A 22,495-nucleotide genomic window follows, 5' to 3' on the forward strand; every position below is an offset into this window, starting at 1 on the left:
GACTGCTGGAAATTGAGACCTGGGACCCCGCAAAACAGCCAGGGCTGCTGGCTGCACCAGAGGAGACTGCAAGAAGTTCTGGAGCTCTGAAGCTGGATACTGTGCAGTTTTCTGACCGGTCCATGCTGTGTTGGGAACACAGTGAAGACAAGCGGTGCAATGTGCAGTGGAACCAAGAGGAAGGTCTGCATTGAGTCCCAGTGAATACTAGAGACTGGATCCCCTGCAGCTGCTGTTGCTGGCTGGATGACTTCTTGGAATTGGGCAGAGCCCACCACCACTGCAGCATCAGTGACACTGAGAGTCTGGTGGAAGACATCTTGGAGTTGGGCAGACCCGGTGCCACAGTGACATTAGTCAGCTGCTTCTGGTGTAGAGAGAACTGTCAGGATCTGCTGGGGCTGAACAAAGCCTCTGGTTGGGACCCAATAAGCAGATACAAAATAGTCGTGACTCTGTGACATCCACAAATTACAGCCTAACTTGCGGATTGACTGGCACAGAGGCTGGAGGCTAGCCTGCACTGTCCCTGCATCCCTGCCTACCTCAGATAATAGCAAATTGGGGAGGGGAGCAAAAACTCCAGTCAGCACACTTCAGAAAGGCCCTAAGCAATATGGAGAGGGCTAGAGACTCTCAGGACACTCCAGTCTGAAAGAACCCAGAAACATAACAAGAGATAGAAATTAAAAAAAAATCTCTAGCTGCCAAACGTTAGAAAATAAGCCCAGGAGAAGTAAATACAGAAGAAAACCAACACAGTAACCATCCAATACTAGACACAGCATCAGCCAAAATAAAAAAATACCTTCATGACCTCATAGACGAATTTAAAACTATACTCCTGATCCAAGTGAAGCAAGATATAAAGAGATTAATTAAAGAAATGATAAGCCCCACCCAAGAGAACACAGATGGAAGAATGGAGGAAATCAGAAAAGAAAGAGAAACTTCTGAAGAAGAATTTAAACATAACTTAGAATACATGAAACAGATCCAAAGAGATTACCAGGAAACTAAAAACTCCATTGAACACTGGCAAAATGCCTTGACAGAAACTAAAGACAGCCTTTTGAAACTTGAAGAGAGATTTATGATATATGATCGTGAAAGAAAAGACCTCTTAAAAATAATGAGGAACCAGAAAGAAACAATCCAAAGGCTAGAAGATGACAAAAGGATACATAACTTAAGAATAAAGCATGTGAGGGAGGAAGCGGGAGCAATCAAAAATGAAATACAAAGAATATTCACAGATATATTAAAGGAAAATTTCCCAAGTATAGGAAAAAGAAATGATATCCAGATAAAAGAGGCATACAGAACACCAGCTACCTACAACCAAAACAGATCTACATCCAGACATATTATAATCAAGATTCCAGAAATCCACCAAAAGAACAGAATACTAAAAGCAGCCAGGGAAAAGAAGCAGATAACCTACAATGAAAAAATTATCAAAATAACAACAGACTTGTCAACACAAACTCTCAAATCGAGAAGGGAATGGGGGGAAATATTCCAAGTCCTGAAAGAAAATAATTTGCAACCAAGACTCATATACCCAGAAAAACTCTCTCAAAATTAATGGAGAAATAAGATGCTTCAAGACAAGGAGGAATTGTGGGAGTTTGTGGCCACCAACACAGCCCTACAGAGAGTGCTGAAGGACATTCCAGAGAGAGAGAGGAAGGGATACCAGGATTCCAGCAACAGTGGCAGAGAGGCCTCAATGAATGGGGCATACAGTAGAATGAGGGAGTAAAGTGGACAAATTATAGCAGTAAAGTGGAGTAGTAGACATGAGGCAGAGACGGTAAGCCATAATCTTTACTATATAGTTTTGATACACTATAAAAAAAGGCAGAGGTCATTGTTAATAGTATATCAGGATTTAAAACACACACTAGTCTTATCACCCTGTTTAGTTTGAATTTAATTTGTTCCAGTCTGTCCACTCATATCAGATTTGAGGGCACAGACATCTGACCCATAAATAGCAGGTTATACCATGGTAACTATCCTTAATTTCCTATTAACTTAAACTGAAACCCTGTATTACTTACATTGTCTATGACTGATCTTATTTGAATCTTTAAGATAAAAAACAAGTGTGTAGGACTGATAACCATATTACAAAGTTTTTGTTAGATCACTGAGCAGAACTGTTGGCAGTGTCACTATTTGAAAGTCACTTTACATACTTTAATTTTGTAACCTGAACAACTAATTCTAAGATGACAATATGTAACTTATCAACCGGTGATTTCTTACCGTTTATTTTTCTGTAATTCTGTATATTTCTACCCTTTTTTTATCTCCACGTATTTTTTTGTTTCTTTCTCTTTAAATAAATAAAAAAAGTAAGTAAAACCAAGCAAAATAAAACAGAATAAACCCAATCAAAACAAAACAGTGTAAGTGATACAGGACTTCAAAACAAGAAAATAGGAGATCAACCATCGCTGCCGTGATGCCTCTTGTTGTTTTAGAATAGCTGCCCATACCATCCAGTATAGGAAAATCAAACAGCACAGAACAGAGTAGAATCAATAAAAATGAAACAATGGACACAATACAGAACTTCAGAACAAGATAATAGTAAACCCAAAATGGATAATATATCTTGCTATCTTTGAAATAGCTGCTCATGACATTGGATATAATAAAATCAAGCAAGACAAAAACAGAATAAAACCCAACCCAACAAAACAATGAAAGTGATCAGGATTTTAAAACAAGATAATAGGGAATTAACCATGGCCACCACCTTCAGAAGGAGACCCCATAGATGCTACATTGCATATTATCCTCTGAATAGATGCTCAGACTACCAGCTTCAGGCCTGCAAAGTCAGTGAAACACTAAACACTGCAGACATAAAGTTGTGTTTTATTTCAATAGCTGTCATCTCAGCCTGTGTTTCTCTGGATCAGCTGGCCACTTATGGGGTGAGGGATGGGGAGTGGAGGCTCTTCTTGTCTCTCAGCTCGTGCATGGTGCCAACTCACTGGAGGTAGCTGGCTTCTTGCTCTCCCTGTGGCTGGCTAATGGCCTGTTTAATGAGTTTTGACAAAGGGAGGAATTGTTCATTCTCCAAAGGTTCAGACCATGCAGCAGGGATCTCCCTCCCAAGGGGTCTGCTTGCCTGAAAATGTGTTTTCTACTTTTTAAAAAAAAATTGTCTTCTTAAAGGTAGTTGGGGGAAAAGATAATTTTGAAAATCAGTTCACCATCAGTCATTGTTAATCTTTAAAAAAAACTTTGTTATCTCATTTTAAGGAGCACATCAATATAAAATGACACTTATTCCAATATGTAGAATAAAAATATAATTATATAGTTGAGTTGTCTTCCATTAATTTCATGCTTCCTACTTAATTAAATTTTGCCATAGGAACAATCACACATTAAAATGTATGCCAGAGAAATAAATGAGCTTGCTTAGCCCATCATCTTGGGTTCATTATTTTGTGTTTAAACCTTATGAATGACAGCTTGGATTGTGGTATGGCAGGAAAAATTTTTTTCTACTGGTGCATCACAGAGAAAGGAGATTAAAAAGGATAGTTTGTTCCTTGTATTTGCCTGTACATTGAAAGTGTAGATTATGTATCTTTTTCTAGCTTCCTTTTTCCTAGCTCTGTGTAACCCATGACCCATGACCTATCAGCATTGACCTAATTGCTAGACCCTGGGTTAAGCCACAGAGTCAAGCGAAGGCTTTATCTTTAGTGAGCTCACTGACAGGAAAGAGGAGGCTGCAACTCAGGAAATGTTAAAAAAAGGGAAAGTGTACTGAAGGCTCAGTTGTTTCTGTTTTTAAAAAGTTCATAAAATAGCAACAATGGAAAGGGACCCTAGTTTGATGTTCACGTGACTACTCACGTGGCATAAATTTTGAAAGTGATCGTTATGGATTAGAAATAGAGAAAAAAGACCAAGGTTAAAAGAAGTTCAAAAATTAACAGACACTAGTATATGTATGCATGGCTAGCAGTTCTTGGCCCAGATGCCTGGAACGAAAAACAAAACAAAGAAACTTCCTCTCCATAATTGCATTTTCTTCAAAATCCTGGCTGTGGTCAGGTTTTTCCTTTATGTTAACTTGTGTGCACTTCTGTTGTTTCATGTGCTGGCAATGATAAAACCTGCTTTTTTTTTTTTCTAGGCGAGCATATAGATTACTGTGGCTATTCTGTTCTTCCAATGGCTGTAGAACAAGATATGCTAATAGCTGTGGAACCTGTGAAAACACAGACTCTCCAACTGGCCAATACAAATCCCTTGTATCCGTGAGTATTTAGGACGCTAATAATGTATGTGAAGTGCATGCGTGCGCGTGCGCGCGCGCGTGTGTGTGTGTGTGTGTGTGTGTGTGTGTGTGCGCGTGTGAAGGTGTAGTGATGTGTTTTTATTTAAATGGACACCTTAGAAAATGTCAAACCTAAGAGTAAATCATATATTATGTTGATACTGTGTAGCTGATATTTAAAAGCATTTATGATCACCGATCAATGTTTGGGGATGCATTTAAGAAGCGTTTGTGGAAGATATCCAATGTACTAGACATTATTCTAGATACCCAGCAGTCAGAGATGAAGATGGCCCAGAAGGTACTCACCATCTATGGCGGTAACCATCGCTAGCAAAGTCAGGTCGGCCGTCTCTCCTTTGGTGCTATGGCACCTCTGCTTCTCCAGCCAGAGCATCTCACATGCCATTCTGTGTTATCATTACCCGTTTTACTTACCTGTACCCTCGGTAGATTGTCAGCTCTGTTACAATAGGGACAGTTGCTGCTCTTCTCCAGGCCCTTGGCCTCAGTGAAAGCCAGAATCTGGTGGATTGACGCATGATAGATGTTTCTAGTACTTACCCTTTGACAAGTAATCTGAGTCACTGTGAGCTGTAATAATTTTTTATATAGGTACCAGTCCTTTGTCAGATATGTTCTGCAAGTATTTTCAATCAGTCTGTACCTTGGATTTTCACTTTTTACAGTGCCTTTTGAGGAAGGAAAGTTTTTAGTTTGATGAAGTGCTATAGACTTTTCTTCTTTCACAGATTTTACTTTTTGACTGCAAACCCAAGAGCCCTGAAATTGTCCCCTCGTGTTTTCTTCTAGAAGTCTTACAGGTTTAGTGCCTATGTGCAGGCCTGTTTCAATGATGTATTTTGAATTCATTTTCATATGTGGCATCAGATAAGAATTGACATTTTTTGAGGGGCATATAGCTCTTCAATTACTTCCTACCTTCTGTCACTGTAAAGATAGACAAAGAGATCAATGTGAGAATCTATTTTTGGATGCTATTCTGTTGATCTCTTTGTCTACCTTTATGCCACTATCATACTGTCTGATAACTAGCTTTATAAGGAGTCCCAAAGTCAGTATAAGTCCCCTGTTACCTTTTTCAAAGGCGTTTAGGTTTTTTAATGGCTTTACACTTCCTTATTAATTTCAGAATTAGCTATTCAGTGTCTATGCCAGGATTTTGAGCTGGATTTTACTGGATATATACATTATTTGGGGGAGAATTGGACCTTAACACTATTGAATCTTCCAATCTGCAGGCATAGTACATCTCTGCGTTTATTTAGGACTTCTGCACACTCTGAAATATTTTGTTATTTTTAGGATATGTGTCTTGTGCATAGTAGGTCAGATTCCTGAGTGTTCCATATTTTTGTTGCTACTGTTACTATACATAGTGTGGCCCAGTATGCACACACACAGGGCAGGCGCTGGGCGAATGTTTGTGGGAAACCCAGTAAATGATGAGGGGCATAAGCCAGAAGTATCCAGGTGGTGAATCGCGTCTGCTCATTTTCATACCCTCAGGATTCTGCAGTGTGGGAGCCTGAGAGGAGAAAGCTGTGGGTGTCACAGTGCAGGGAGCCGGGAAAACACGTTTTTAAACCTCTAGAAAAGACAAGGCAAGGTAGGATGTGGGAATGAACAAGCAAAGAGCGATTTTTCCTATGACAGAGCTAAGCTACACGCCCAGTTCTGGTGGAGTTGGCACTTTTCTCTTTCCCTTCCGTGTTGCTCATCCATATCAACGTGCCTTTCCCCTCATTTTTGCCTAATACACAGCCTTTCCTTCTGTTTCTGTTTTCCTTCTTGACTTTTGAGATCTATTAGCAATGGAACCCATCAGCCTTGTTAACACGCCTGCTTCTGAATTCTGCAACTGCATCAGCTGCAGGTAACAGATTTTACTTTGGTGGGCGATGATTGCATGCAGTGCTTGTAGGCTGGGGTCAGTCTGTGTGTTCTCAGGAAGCGCGCAGCCTCCGAGCCTTCTGAAAACCTTTCCTCTCTGTCCACTGCTAGCTATGAGGCCACGCACCTGCAGCCCCACACCCTGAGTGTGATCACACACACCATCACCTGACATTACTGTTGTTGGCTAAGGATTGTGCTCTTGTCATGTCGGTAAGGTTACAAACTCTTGTAACAGACGAGTCCTGGCCGGGAATTTAGCTCAGCGGCATAGGCGCCTGCCTGGCAAGCATGAGGTTGTGAGCTTGATACCTGGTGAGAGTGCTGCCTCGTGGTTCTAGTTTATTCTGCATGCCTTACACATGTACGTTGTCAGGAATTAAATAGTTTTTATTGGGGTGATGTATTTATGTTACTGAGGTAGTACATGGAGGGTACATGTTCTGGTGAGTGGACACAATAGATATTTAGCAGGTGATATGAGGAAGTCAGTCACATTGTGAGTTGTTGTTTCATTCCCTTGCCCAAGTCACATATTTTGCCCTTTGGCTGACTTAGGAGTCTGTTTGTCTACCTTCCTATCTACCTGTTTTCCTATTTTTCATTTTAAAGTATTTTTTGATTCACAAAGAATTCACACACGGCCGTGGATGTGTCCTCAGTGCACTGTGTCAGGGAAGCCCCTGATGTCCCTTTGCTGGTGATATCAGTGTGGTCATTTGATTAAAAGGGTGTCTGCTGTATTTTTCCACCATACAGTCAATTTGTATGAATCTGCAGGGAGAAATAGTTGGAGTCTATGTAAATATTTCCTTTCTTGTCACATTTTTATGGTCCAGTTATAGCATCTATTGATTTATGCTTGGGAAACAGTTATGGAATTCACTATTTCTTCTACATCTATTAGTTGCTATTTTACTATATGAGTTTTCTCTTTTCCTTTGTTTAGTTCCTTACTCTTTTGGTAACTTTTATTTTATTTTGTCTGTTGAGACAGGGTTTCACTATAAAGTTCAGGCTGGCCTTTGTAGCCCAGGCGGGTCTGGCACGTGCAACAGTCTTCCCTGTGCTGGGATGACAGGCGTGCACTACCACACCTGGCTCATTTGTTAACTTATATGAATACAACTCAGAGAATCCTATTTTTTTGAGAGGTTATAATCCATTCGAATAATTGTTCTGCTCATTACTTCCTTTCCTCAGGGTGTGCAGGTGCTCAAATTGGATGGGTGGAAGAAATGTGGAGAATGGGAGCCCTAAGGACCCTGTTTGAGCTGGGGTCCCCCAGACCATAGGTCCAGAGGGCCAAGTGTTTGTATGGTGCGTGCCAGCTTCACAGGGACCTGTGTGAAAGAGAAAATGCTTGTGGGCTCTGCTGGAATATACTGCTTCTTCTGTGCTTCAGGAAGCACAAAGGGTCGGTGAGAGGTGGCTTAGTCATCCAGGGTTTCTTAGCTGGAGGTGGTGGTCATTGATTTGGGGAGACTGTGAGGTCCCCGTGTTGAAAGTAAACGAAAGGGATCTGCAGTGTCAGGGTCTGGGCACGAGGTGGCAGCAGTCAGCCGCTGATCCTGCAGCTCAGTCCTGTGGGTTTAATGAACAGGTCTTGTTTCTTGCAGGGACTTCAGCACCAGTGCTAATGCCATTCAGATAGACAAAACCAAGCCTCTGTGGCACAACTATTTCCTCTGTGGATTTAAAGGCATTCAGGTAAGTGGATTTGGAAGGTGTATATTGTGTGGGCTGTATTTTCTGGGCTATGTCCTTTTGATCTCCTTTCAATACTAACTGCCGTTTCTTTTTCTATTTTGCTAGCTCATGATGCAGAGGGTAGGGAAGACAGGACTGTTGCAGGGTAGTGCTCCCAGGGGGCGGTGACGGTCTTGCAGATAGCTGGCTCTTCATAAATCAGGTGATAAATCAGGTGAGGCTGACAGACTCAGCCTGGCTTTTCCGTTTTTGTTTGTGTCTAGCGTTGAGGATACCTTATTTACATTTTGCTCTTAGGAGATAAAGCAGTAGGCTTAGGCTGTGGTGGAATTTAGGGCTGGATGGCTCCAGGGTCAGACCTGGGCTCAGCCATGTGTGTGAAAGTAACCGAAGTCTCGGATCTGCCTGTAAAATGACGTCACTCCTGTCCTAACAATGTGCCTTAAGAATGGCCTCATGCTTGGTAGTCCTGGGCTCCTGTGTATGGTCACTAGGATGTTATGGCTACTTCAGGAGGTGCTCCAAAGCAAAGACGTGATAAAATGCAGTAATGCAAATAGTTTCAAAAAAGCATTGAATAACTACCTCAAAAGCCTCTGATGTCATGTAGAAGACCAGGAATGTGAATTATTTCCTCTTTCTCTCATAATTATAACCACATGGAGGACAGAAAAATCAGTACTGATTGTTTGAGAGCTGCTTTACTTTTCAATAGGTATTTTGGATATAGTGACTGTGTACAGAATGGTAGGTAAAGGACACTAAAAGGTGGATTCTGCCTTTATGAGTAAAAAGCAATCAAACTTGCATATGTTTTAGAGAACTTGTGTTCTTGACTGCCTTGTGCTCCCACCTGAAGCTTTGCTGTGAGTCATCTAGTATTCGGGACATACCCGTGACAGACATGCATCAGAATTATTGCTGGTGTGTACTCCTGTGCTCCAGCTGTGCAGATCTGGCCTTCGAGTTGCTCATTCATTTCTTTCTTTTTTTTTTCTTATGTGCCTTTCTCTCAGATGCATGGTATTAACTTCTGGGAAAGGCTATTGGCAGGTTTTAAATCCTCAAATCATCTGGCTTGTCACATGCACTAGTGAGAACTACAGTATTTGGCTGCATTTGCCTTGAAAATGCAATTTGATCTCCCTTATAACAACATGACTTTTTGAGGTAAATGGATGCAGTGACCTAAGTAGTGCACATTATTTCATGTTGCTGTTGAACCTTTTAGGGCTTTAAGCCTCTCTTGCTGGTTCAACAATTTATATGCACAAAGCAGGTTTGTACAATGAACTTTTAGCAGAAAAGTAATTTAAGTGTTATCCTGTTCAGAAACCTTTAGGTTCCAATAGTAGAAAATTCCAGGGGGTAATCTGTTTATATGAAATTGAACATGTTCTTCTTTTGGGATAGAGCTATATGGGATGTGGCACAGCCCCCTTGCATTTTTGAATGTGTCAGATATCTCAATTGAAACGTGGCATGCTGAGTTTGTAAGTGCGATTCACACTTACAAATGTGGCTCAGTTTCTGTTGAAATCTGCAGTATTCTCCCAGGACTGCTGTTTTAGACGAGCTGTCTGATGTTCTGTATGAAAGGGCATTGGAGCAGCTGTGTCTCAGCTTCTAATTTATTTGTATTTCAGGAGAGCAATTTTTAGATGACTGAAATCAAGAAGAGAAGTCCATCCAAGTGAATCTCTTCTTTTGTGGTGCATAAGTTTTGCTAACTAAAATAAAAGGACAGAAATTAAGGAAACAAGCCAGTCTTTTAATTGCAGAGTTTTGCTGTTACTTTGGTTATTCTAACTGGTTTATTGAAATTTCTCCCTGGGATAATCTGTTATGGTGAAATGCACAAGTAGACAACATAATAGTAATTCATACTTTGCTCGAGTTGTTTGAGTAACTTACGAAGAGGATGGTACTTCTCCTGGAGGAGGGGGCCTTGAATTTATTTTTAATTCTGGACTACAAAGGTTATAATGTGATAACTGTCCAAAAAGTCCTAGCCTTAGCTGTCCGTGCAAGTATGCTGGAGCTTTCTATCTTTAAGTCAGAGCCTGACTGCTTATTTGAGTTTATCTATCTGTAGAAAGAGAGATTCCTTGCTTCATTTGAAGTCCGCATGGGCATTTGCGGCTGAATTCTAATGTGGCTGTCTTTATAGCTACCATATGGCTAAACCATATCTATAAACTCTAGTTAAAAAAAAAAAATCTGGGTTTCCTCAGATAGCCGCCTCACATTAAATCACGGTGACAGCCTGCTGGCCACGTTTCTCACTGCAGTGGAGAAGTTCTCTACTGGGAACCAGAGACCCAGGCCCTGTCGCCAGCCCCCTACGTGTGATCTTGGGAAAGTCTCTTCATCTCCAGTGCTTAGGTTTTTCTGTAACTAAAACAGAACTGAGAATGTCTGGAACTTTTTGAAGCAACATACTCCACGGAGACAAGCCCTGGCTTAGGTTAGATTTTGGTGGTACTGTATCAGAGCGCTGGTGCCAAGTTGTACTGATCTCCCCGAGTGTGTATTTCTTGTCTCGCTGTGTGGCAAATTGAATTAAAGTTGCTTTTCATTTTTTCCCCCAATTGTGTTCAAATCACTCACTATCAAGTCAAAATAATATTTAAAGCGATTTTTAGGAACAGATGACTTGCTTTGTGTTGAACCAAGTAAAAAGTTATTTTGAGATCACCTTACTTGATGAGTTAGAGTGGTTAAATCAGATATCACAGGTAATGAGGGTTGGGGATTTAGCTCAATGGCAGAGTGCCTGCCTGGCAAGCTCAAGGTTGTGAGTTCAATCCCCGGCACCAAAACAAAACAACCAGACATCATATATAGTCTCCTCTAAATTGAATGGCGTAGCTCGTGTCTGTGAATATCATAAGAAGATTGTTGATGGATTTTGTTCTCTGGGGATTGGAAGGAGGTGTTGCACCCCTTGAACCCAACACTGAGATTGTGACTGCTGTTTCTCCTTCCATCCCCAGGAGCACTTCGGTCTCAGCGACCTGACCGGGATGAACTGTCTGGTGGACGGAAATATCCCGCCCAGTTCCGGCCTGTCCAGCTCCAGCGCTTTGGTCTGCTGTGCTGGGTTAGTGACACTCACGGTCCTGGGCCTGAAACTGTCCAAGGTAACCAGCACGGATATGCGCAGACCTCCCACCTTCCTTTCCTAAGGCATCAGCATTTCACTCTGAGAATCATGGTGTCTCCTATGAACAAAAAACTGTTTTCCTAAAAGGGCTGCGTGTGGGAGTGACTGCTGTCACTTACCAAGTCCTCCTGGGGACAAATTCCTATAAGGTAGCTCCCCACACCCCGTGTCAACAGGTCTCTGTGTGACTGTACCAAAATGGCCTTGAGTTAAATATGGCTTGGAATACAAAGATGTCCTTTTTGCAAGGATGACCTCATAAGTTAAATTTAGAGTAAGAAATTCTAGGCCTCAAGGCTGGGCCTGCTTAGTTTCACCCACAACCTTAAATTAAATACTTGACAAGCAATGGGTACAAAGGATTAAGAACAGGTAATAAAGCACTGAGCGGCATGTCTGTTTATGTCAGTGGGTTAGTCACTGAAATAAACCGAAAAAAAAATATTGCGCCGCGGAGAGGAAATGCTTCTTTAAAGGCAATATAAATCCTATGGGAGGTCAGCAGGTCTGAGGTTTACAGGTTTACGTAAATCTCATTTCAGAGCAGGTGTGCTCAGCTTTAATTAACGCTTGGGTGTTCTGGTTTGAGTAAAATTTTAGCAGGGGTTCTTTCTACCCTGAGTGCATCAACTGTCAGGTTTACGGAAGGGTTCAGAGCAGTTTGAAAAAGTCCACCATGTGCTTAGTTATTTGGAAGCGTGCATGTGCTTTGATTTTGGAGATTTTGTATGGAGACAGAAAGGGGGAGAAATCAGAGGCTCAGGAAGGAACGTCATGTGTGAATGTACACCGGTTTCCCTGTGTGAGCAATGGCTTGAGGGGGGAAATAGCTCACTCGTTATTTTAAGGAGAGAAAAGGAGGGAAACAAAGCCCATATATGAAATATGCCTGCCCTAGTGCCACTTTTAATCTGATGGTTTGTGTGTTCATTTGCTTATTCGTCATCCAACCGTTATCTATTTGGTGGCCACTTTGGAGATATAACAGGTATATGCTTCACCTCCCGGTAGGGAGCTGGCAGGGGACACAACTGAGCAAAGAGGCAGCTGCCCTAGAGGAGATGAGGGTGATGTGGGAGCAGAGCTAACTCAGATTCGGAAGGTGCTGCTTGGCCCAGCTGAGATGCCAAGCACTCAAGGAGCGGAGAGGTCAGCCACGAAATACTGATGGAGTTGCTCTGATAACATCAGGTAAACATGCTGCCAGGCTGCAGGACGTAACAGGGAAGTGTCTAGAGGAAGAGTAAGGGCGCCTTGGAGGAACCGAAAGGGCTTGTTTGGGCTGAAGCGTGCGGCAGTTTGGACAGCACAAGAGCGGAGACACTGGGCCTGGTAAACCGTGTTGAGGACTTGGAGCTTCCTCTTAATCCTAGTGGGAAGTTGGTGTAGGGTTTGAAAGGAGAGCACTATGATCAGTCTGATCTGTACATACAGAGATCACTCTGGTTGTATTATTATTATTATTGTTATTGTTATTTTGTACTGGGAATCGAATTCAGGACCTTGTGTTTGCCAGACACTGGTTGTGTGAGAAAGCCTGGGTTTGAGGATAACAGTCTAAACGGTAAGGAGATGATTTGGTCTGTGCAGTAAGAATGGAAAGAATCGGGCAATGGATGCCGGGTGCGTCTCAGACAGAATGGGTAGGCGTGGGCATTGACCTGGTACGGGAATGGGAGCAGCAAAGGATCGAGATGATCCTCTAGTCTGTGGCTGGGTGTGGTTCACTGGATTGAGGACTGCAGATGGGAATTTGGTTTGAGGGAAGCCGAGATGTTATGTGTCAGGAATCTGCAGGCTTCTTGATGCAGTCTTTTAGTATTTAGTTACGAAAAAAACCCCTCCGGATCTGAGATGGTCCACCTGAGAACCGTTACATACACAGTTGGCTTTTGAAGCAATAGGGGTGGTTGCCACCATTCAGCAGTGATGTGTAGATGCAAGGATTGGAAGACCTGCACAGAACCCCGCTAAGCTGAGCCTCTGAAACATGGGCAGAAGAGACTGAGGAGTGGTCTGAGAAAGAGCAGGGAAAACCGGAGGGCAGCAGAGCAAGGAAGAGATGCTTCATGAAAACAACTGGTGGCCTTGCCAACTGCTGCTACGTGGTTCAGCAGGACAAGACCTTAATACAGCAGCAATGAAGTCGAACAAAACTTGGGCAAGAACACAGCAGGGTGTGGTGGTGCACACCTGAACTTTGGCACTGTGGGAGGCTGAGGCAGGAGCATCATGGTTTTGAGCTCAGATGGGGCAGTTTAGCAAGACCCTGTCTCAAAAAATAACAAAGGGCCTTGGAATGCAGCTCAGTTGAAGCCTCTGGGTTCCATTGCCCTCTGCCTCCAAAACAAAACAAAATGAAACAACCCTTTGGCAAGACAAGTTTGAGATAGGAATGGGTTGAAGAGTCTGTAAGAGGTGAGGGAATAGGAAAGTTGCTTGGATTAAAGGAGCCTGGCAATGCATGGAAAAAGAGCTAATCAGATATCTGGACAGAGATCTGAAGCGTAGGAATTCATTTCTTTGTTAATAGAAAGATTCGTGAAATTTATTTTTCTGCTTTCATATATATATATCTAAAGAAAAAGAGGTAGTTGGGTATGGTGGTGCATGCCTATAATTCCAGCATTTGGGAGGCTGAGGTAGGAGGATCATCATGAATTAGAGGCCAACCTGGGCTACATAGGGAGATCCTGTCATGGAAAAAAAAAAAAAAAAAAGAGGGAGAAAGGAAGGAAGAAAGAAAAAGAAGAAAAGAAGATAAAGGAGAAATGAAAACTTGAATTTCTGGAATTAGTTCTGTGTCTAATTTTGAAGTAAAAAACAGCATATTTATCTTTATTGGTACTGTGTGACCCCAGCAGCTGTAGCATGGAGCACGGCGTGGATGTCCTGGCTTTCCCTGCTGGTCTGAGTTGTACGGACAATACTCCTAAGCGGGCAGCATCATTACGTGGAAAGAAGAGTCCACTCCCCCTCGCTCCCACCCTCATGAAACGGAATCTTGATAGAAAGGAAGGCTGTCATGGTGTAGGCTTTAAGTGCCAGCTGTCTACGGCACTCTTGTAAAAATCAGAGCGTAAGTACTGAAGTGATTTTAGAGGTGAACTAGTTGAAAATGTCAGTTTTTTTCAGTTGATGTGTCAGTGAGCGGCCTGGTAGGAAACAAACAGTACACAGCATACAGCTGAGGAGGAGATTATTCACAGGGGTGCAGCATCAGTCAGAGGTGCCACCCAAGGAGGAGCTCCTTGTGATGCTGGAAGACACTGTGCCCTCAGGGCTGGGGTCATGGAGCAGAAAGACATGGATGGAAATGGCATGAGGGGCGTGGAGGATGCGGGCAGAGGGGCAGGGGACAAATGGCACCAGCCTGGGGGCCAGGACGCTGGGACCACAAGAGATTATTGCTCCCCGAATTATTTCACACCCAGTGTGTCCTATTTAGTTGCAGACAACAGTTACTGCAAATGGGCTATCATAAGTAGATGTGGAAATTGCTAATTCATTAATAAACTAAATGCCACATGTCTGGAACCAGCAAAACAAGGGCTAGTTACAAATACAACCAGAAGCCAGAAATTATGAATCAGAATGATACTGAAGAGTATGGTGCAACAAATACTTCTGGAAAAGAAAAGGCTGAGAACTTCTGGTTTCAAAATGTCTAAATAAAGACACATTTGCTCTTTCTGTGTCTCTCACTCAATCTATTCTTAAAAAATCATTCCCAAACAACAGAGAATATTCAGAAAAGGAAGCATAAACTCTGTCTTTGATAAACCATGGAGACATAAATAACTGTAAACCACAGGACACAAAGATGGAAAGTGGACGGAGGAGCGGTGCATGGCTTGGCAGCATGGTGAAAGGTCAGAGCCCAGCACTGTGGAAGGGATGGCAGTGGGGCAGCTGACTCACCCCACAGCTTTGGGAGGCTGGGCAGCAAAGTGGCTGATGGGCGGGGTGGGTTCTTGTTGGAAAGGCTCCCTGGGGATCCTGAGACCGTCAAAGCCCGCTGTGACCTAGGACCATTTTTCCACATCCTCGCCAGCATCTACAGACAGAACAGGAAGTAGATCTGAAATTGGGGCCGGGGGATCCCTGGAACTTCTGTGCCCAGACAGTGATGTTCCCAGTTCCCTTGCCCTGGTCAGCTCCAACTGGCAACCCATCAGGATTGTCCCAAGAGCCTTTGCAGCTCAAACACAGCCGTCCCGGAGGAAAAGTTCGAGTAAACTCACATCTGCTGACCCCTCTGCCATGAAGATCTTCCTGCTCCTCCCTAACCTCAGGAGAGGCCCATTTGCAAAGATTCTAATGGGTCTCGGGGTGACTCACTCTTAAACAGGACAGGGCATCAAAGTATAATCAGATATTACAAGGAAGCCCCCAAAATGAAAGAAACAGAGAAAACTCAGCGGAAATGGAGACTCAGCTAAAAACAGAATACATCAGGGAGAGGAAATAAGATGTTCATCCTTGAAAAAAATGGAATGTTACTTTTTTTCAACTAGACATAATTTTATTTAAAGAGGAAAAAAAAACAGAAAAAGGGTACAAGTAATACAAAATTTCAAAAAATAAACTAAGAAATCACTAGTTAATAGATTACATATAGTCATCTTAGAAATAGTCGTTCAAGTTACAAAATTAAAGCATGCCAAGTGGACATTCAAATAGTGAGATTGCAAATAGTTCTGCTCAATGATCCAACAAAAACTCAGTAATATGGTTATCTATCTTACACACGTAAATATACATGCAGTTATTTCCTTTAGAGCACTTTTTTTCTGTCTTTTTTACAATAACAATTACACATTTTGGGTTTTATTACTCCCACAGTTCTTATTACTTTTTTTGAAGAGAATAAAACCAAATGTGACAAAACAAAACAGAGTCAGTCAAAACAAAAGGTTGGACACAGTACATGATGTAAAAACAGAATATAAGGTGATCAACAATTTTTTTTTTTTTTTACAAAAAAGGATAGACAATAAGATGGAATTCATGGATATTAAAAATAAGATAATTAAAACAAAAATTCAATAAAAGGATTGAAGAACCAATTCAAAAAATGAGAGAAAAGAGACAGACAAGGAGAGGAGACATGGATTAATTCCAGAAAATCTCCAGCTAGTTAGGACAAACAAAGGAAACAGCCATTAGAAAATTAACTTATTTTAAAAAAATAGTATTTCTTCAAAATGCAGATGTGAACCCTCAAATGGAAAGGCTCATTGGTGTTTGCATGATAAATGAAAAAGGCCAAATCAAAGCAAATCATGGGGAATTTTGAAACTCGCGTCAATAGAAAAGACATCGAAAACCAACAGAGAGGGCAAGAGAAAAATCAAAGGATCAGGAAGGAAAACTAGTTTTTCGGAAATATTAGTGGGAGACAGAAGAGATGAAAGAATGCCTTCAAAATAGCAGTGACTTTTAGCTTCGAGTTCCTGTTCGAATGAGCTAATCCAGTGGGGATGGAACACCGTGTGGAAATCAGGAGGCTGCAGCCCACCAAAGCCAGGAGAAACCCAAGAAAGCAGCTGAGCTGGGAGCCGGGAAGCGGGAATCCAGTGCCAGATGGAGGAACTGGGTGTTTGCAGCACTGGCTGAAGGAGAGTCCAGCCCGCGTGCACAGCACCCCACAGTTTAGAGGACGGTCCAGGTGGGAATGGGAAGAGATTGGGAAGAAAGCGAACTTTGGACCCTGGCAAACTAAAAAGATGCCACAGATGGCAGAGGATGCGGATGGCAGAGGATGCGTCTGCCGTACTTAACCAGGCAGGAGAACTGTGAATGGGGGGGGGCAGAACTGTCACAGGGTGTAGGAAGACGCAGCTAGATCCACAAATCACACCAAACACCCAAGGAAGTGAGGCAGGCACTAAATATAGGAAAAATGTAACAACGTACCAGAAGGAAAAATCCATCATTCCTCACTGTTTGGCTCATCCATGAACAGTAGTGTCAGTAACTAACACACCAAATAAAGCGTTAGGCCAATTTTTTGGCATAACTTCGAGCAAGATTGGGGGGCAGGAGTCCTGGTCTGTAAGACACCTGACCCCCCACTTACGTCCTCTGAGTGATAGGGATGCAGCGGAGACAGTGTGGTGCCTGCATCATGGTAGTTCCTGGGCCATTCCAAGCCAGGGCGAGCTGGAGCACCCTGGAGATGGGGCAGGAGGCCGAAGACTGTTAACTCTTGTTCTAGGTCTTTCTCTCCTTTTGTTTTTGCATTCCCGTGGTGAAAGTAAAATCAAGAATAGAGAGGAGAAAGAAGTAACAGGGGCCCAGAGATCACATTAGGGAGACCGGAAAACAGAGGGGTTGGGAGGCACTCCAGGTCCAGGCTGGGGACAGAGAAGCCACCTTGCTGTGATGACAGCCTTAGGAAGGCCGGGGAGAAGCTTGCAGATGGGATTTGGGTGAAGGGGTTCAAGGAAATGCAGGTATCTTCTAATTCATGGCACAGTGTTTTCCACAAACCAGACAATCTGCCTGGCACACGCAGGGGGTTCTTTAAGGCAGCCAGGGTCCTGGTAGCTTTGGGTTTGGCTCACTGTGGACCAGTGGTGGTGAACCAATAGCTTATGTGTTTATTGTGACTTTCTTGTAAGACAAAAGATGTTTCTTGTAAGACAAGCACTGGTTTTTCTGAACTAAAACCTCAGTATTTAGGTTTCATTGTGGTGTTGGTTCTTTGTGACATGTAAGTGGATTTGGGGTTGCAGTTTGGCACTTGGTCTCTAAAAGGTTTGCCACTGCTGCTCTAGACTGTGACTGGTGTCCTTGGAGCCCCAGGAAAAAGGACCAAGTGCCACCTCAGGGTCTCACAGATATGACTCACCTAAGAAGCAGGCTACAGTGGCATGCCCAGTGAGCGAGTGGGCTTAGGAGGTGCTGCATCCTAACCAGGGAGCCCCCCAGAATCCCTCCCTCTGCTGGGCTGGGCTGGGCTGCAGATAACTGAGTTTAGGGTCCTGTGGGCTGGGCAAGTGAGATTTGGAAGACCCACTTGGGAGCAGTGGAGTACAGGGTTTCACTGGGCACACCACGCCAGCTCAGCACTCTGGGAGGCTAAGGCAGGAGGGTTGAGAGTCTGAGCCCATCCTGGGCAGCAGTTGCACTGCACCCCTTTCCTGACCCTGAGGATGAGAATCCCTGAAGTACGTTTACTCTGTGGCTCTGTGAATGCTGCAATGACCGTCAGGGCAGACCTTCTGCATGTGGCTGTCTTTGCCATTTGTCCCCCCACAGTGATGTGGTTTTGAGTAACCCAGAGCATGGACCAGGCAGAAAACCTTCCTCTGAGAGTGGCAGGCACTGGGCAATGTGGGGGAGTCACAGTTGGCATCTCGAATCCCGCTCACTCACTGGGTAGCCGGGATGGTAGAACCGGAAGCAGTGACTGTTTCTGGCTCCTCTCGGTGTCTCCCAGAGAAGCTGGGGTTTGCAGCCGCAATACAAATGCCCCATGCTCCAGGGCCTGCAATGCGGTGACATTTATGGAGTGCCTGCTACCTGCTGGGCATGGCTCTGGGCACTAGAGACACAGCACACAGACCATGCCATGCCTGTGTCATTGGTGGCACTGGGAGGGGATGGGTGATAGTCACCTGCTCCTGGTTTATCCACACAAACAGGCGTGACATGATCTCCCGAGCGCTTTGGAGATGGACGGGCCCCATCAGGGAAGCTGTGGGCAGAGGAGGCAGGAAGAGCCGAGGCCCAGGTGGAAGCAACTTTGCCCCTGTGGCTGGGGTGCAGGGGTTCATGGAGTGAGTGCAGGGCAGGTGAGGCCAATGGCCCTGTTGTGTGGCATCTTCATTGGTTATCACCCTCAGTGCGACAGAAGGTCTTTGTGGGGCGCAACCTGAATTCCGTGGGCTGTTTCCCTGAAACACCCCAGCCTGACATGGGTGGGAAACATGGTAGGAAGGAAAGGAGAAGTCCCATGCCCTTGAGGAGGTTCAACACCCAGAGTGGAATCCTGACAGAATCATTCGGTGAGCATCCATCTCATGCAAGGCGGGGAGCATTCCATATGTAAAAGAGGAGTAGGGATGAAATAAAGGCTCCCTGGTGAGCTGAACAGTGGATTCCAAGTAAATGGTGAGCCAGGGATTTAGCTCAGCAGCTTAAGTGCCTGTCTGGAAAATGGAAGGTCCTGAGTTCAATTCCCGATACCAAAAAGAAAAAAGAGTTCCTAATGCTGCAAAGGAGAAACAAACTAAGTAAATGGTGAGGCCTAAAACCATTTGAGAGGAAGGGAAGACTGGTGGGGCGGGGCAGGCATTCAGGCAGAGGGACCCCATGGGGGCGAGGGGGCTCTAACAGTCCTCTGAGCCAGACTGGAGATTCCCACAGCCTCAGGTAATATTAGCCTTTGAAAAACTCCCTTGGCCATGGGAATGTGTTCTGATTGTTTGAGTCCCTGAGCAGATCCAGTTAGCTCCATTTCAGGGGCAAAGGAGTTGTGTGGACATGGGCTGATACTCTGTTCAGAGGCAAGTTTTTGAGGTTTGAGATCCAGCCTGTGCAGGGGACCTCAGGTTCAGAGGCAGAGTTAAGTGGAATGTTCAAAGTTCTGGGCCAAAGATGTCTTTCAAAGTTCTACTTTCCTGGGATTATAAAGGCTGTTTCTTTGAGAATATTTAAGTTTAAGGATAGGGTTTTTTTTTTTTTACTGTAGCTAAATTTAAGTGAACTACTTCTGGTTCTTCAGAATGAGACCTTGTGCTTGAAAAGTAAAGCCACATCTACATTGTAAACTGTAAAAGAATCTCACAGTTATACAAAGTTTAAAGTATAATTTGAATGTTTTAATAGTCTGCTACACTGTATAAGAAAAATCAGAAATAAATTTGCACTGTCACTAATTATTATGTTTGGAGGTCCATACCAGGAGGTTGTTTCAGATTGCTTGGGATAATGGTAACTCCATCCATATAATAGTTAAGGAAAATAGTAGTTTAAACATTCTGCCCAGATGTTGCCTGCTAATGAACTGCAGCAGCCGGCTTTTAAGAAGTTGGTAAATCCAGAATGCAATCTTTGAAAAGAATCTTTTAATTAAGTGTTGAACATGGGCTAAAGCCATAATACTCTACTGGTACAAAAACCAGGAAGCTTCGGTTTGAGTCCTGGATGGCCTGTGTTCAATTATCCAAACTTTTAAGTTAATAATGTAAATGCAAACCATTTACATAATTTTATCGATTATGAGAGAACCCCCTTCGACCCCAGTTGTGTGGGATAGTGTTTGTGACACTGGCTTTTTTTTTTTTAAAGTATAGGAGGCTCAATCTTTGCCTTAAAGAGTTTGAATAATTTAGGTTCCCTGGGCTGGTGTCACTAAGCTAGCTGATTGCAAATTAGCAGTCTTGTTCTGGAGAGATTGTTTAGGTCACCTTTGTTTTTTTTCCATTTCCTTCCCTGGGCTAAATACATGCTTACATTTAGCCTAAACGAAGGCAAACCAGACTAATTAAGGAGCTGCAGATTGAAGGAGTGTGGGTCACTGTTTCCAAGTGGTTGCAAATGAAATAAATGACTATCGAGGCGACAGCAGCTGTTGCCTGGCTGTATTTTGAATTTTGTTGTGATCTTAGGTCCTTGTCACTAAAAAAATCGCTACATTACGAGATCTCCAAATGTGGGCTTGTAACCCACAATAAAGTGAAATATGTAAAGAGTATTTAAAGAATTAATCCGAATGACGTAGGTGGTATTAAGGACACCACCTATGTCCATAGCTCCTAGCTACTAGGTTTATTGCGCACACTGAAAATAACTAAGAGGTGAAAATACAAGGATAAGTACCCTCCCACCCCTACCCAGCATGCTGTAGTCTGTTTCCCAGAGGCCTCAGGGGCCAACTGGTCAAGGTGCCGACCCTGGCTGTGATTCCTGTAGTGGCAGGAGGACTGGAGGGTGATCTAGGCCTTGTCCTCCTTTGTTTACCGTTTTTGTCTGGGACTTGTGATGCCCTCCTTTTAATGTCCCCAGGCAGGAGAGGCCCAGGGACCAGACTTAGTGCATCTGCTCCTCCCAGACTCTACAAGCTGACTGCTGCCAGGAGACACCACTCCATCCGTCCACTGTGATGGACAGCCTGTCTTGTATCGATCGTTTGCACCTTTGGACCTGACTCTGTATCTCCTCAGTGCGTTTTCTCCTGGAATATCGAATGGTCACCTCCTTCTTACTGTAAGGACTGTTTATATGCTTGGTATGCTCAGGTCTCCTCCCTGCCCCAAATTAATTTTTCTTACTTCTTTTAAAGTGACAATTGTGATGCACGCATCACTTCAGCTGTATCGAAGCAGGCACATTCGATGAGCTCACTGTGTGTGCGTTCAATGTTATTTGGCTTGACTTGAAAATATTCCACATCCTTTTATTTGATTTGCAGTAAAGGACCTGCTTTCTAAAAAACCTGATAGACTCCAGGATGGTGGTTAAGTTGTCTCAGGAATATGCTCCCTTCTCCTTTCTTTTTATTGGATTTGTTCTGTTCAATTTTATTGTGTGTGAAGGTATGGGCAGCTATTTTGAAGAAAATGAGAGACATTATGTTGGCCGTTATTGATTTCCTGTTTTGTTTTGAAGTCCTATACGGCTTGCATTGCTCTGTTCTAATTTGCTTTATTCTGTTTTGTTTTGTTTTAGTCTCCTTAAAAAAAAATGGCCCACAAGGCTCTTTGGTCTCCATGTATTTGTCCTTGTATCCTCAGAAGCTTACACAAGGAATCAAGACTGTGACTGATTTGTCCCGTGAACAGGAATAGTTTTCCGATTGTTTTTGCATAGCACGATATACACTTTTGCATTTCTGGTAGCATCTGGGTAGCACTTGGAAAACTTAAGAGACTTTGACCATGATCCGTGCTGGCCTGCTGGACTTTATGGGGTGAGGCAGGACTGCCAGCCACATAGACCAGAGACTTCCTGGAGTCTGACTGCAGCGTCCCACACTGGAGCTCTGTCATGGCAATGAAATAGCAGATTTCACTTTAGTTGCCCCCACATTCCCTCAAAGCCTAAAACATCAAGCCTCATCAACAATAAAATGATTGCTCCAAACTTTGGAGGTGCCTGGGTGGTTGTAAGCTTGAGTTCATGCGGCCCTTCTGGGACTTGGGGAGCCATAGGTAATTGACAGCCAGGGTGGCTTCCCTCTTTAAGGGGCACATGTATCCACTAAGAATAAAGCAAGTGTGGCCAGTTTAGAAAGTAGTAACCCTAAAAAGTTGTTCCCCTGAAAAATTAGATGGTTGTATCATTTTCTTATGAGCATCTTTAAAATGGAGCAGTTGTCTTCTGGGAGAATACTTATTACTATTATTTTTTTGGTGGGGGAAGCTCTAGGACTGGGAAAC

General features: G+C 43.4%; 1 protein-coding gene across 2 annotated transcripts in view; it reads left to right on the forward strand.

Annotated features, from left to right (window-relative positions):
- The window catches only part of Galk2 (galactokinase 2), a 108,682-nt gene that overhangs the window by 30,216 nt on the left and 55,971 nt on the right, over positions 1-22,495 (forward strand). For both annotated transcript variants that reach the window (XM_005004568.4, XM_003471862.5), the window contains exons 3-5: positions 4,172-4,295; positions 7,849-7,939; positions 10,936-11,082. In XM_005004568.4, coding sequence (XP_005004625.1) covers positions 4,172-4,295; positions 7,849-7,939; positions 10,936-11,082 — 362 coding nt within the window. The remainder of the gene's footprint in view (positions 1-4,171; positions 4,296-7,848; positions 7,940-10,935; positions 11,083-22,495) is intronic.

The sequence above is a fragment of the Cavia porcellus genome, unplaced genomic scaffold, assembly GCF_034190915.1.
Source record: "Cavia porcellus strain 051 isolate PalLab524CR breed Dunkin Hartley unplaced genomic scaffold, mCavPor4.1 scaffold_1, whole genome shotgun sequence".
NCBI lineage: Eukaryota > Metazoa > Chordata > Mammalia > Rodentia > Caviidae > Cavia > Cavia porcellus.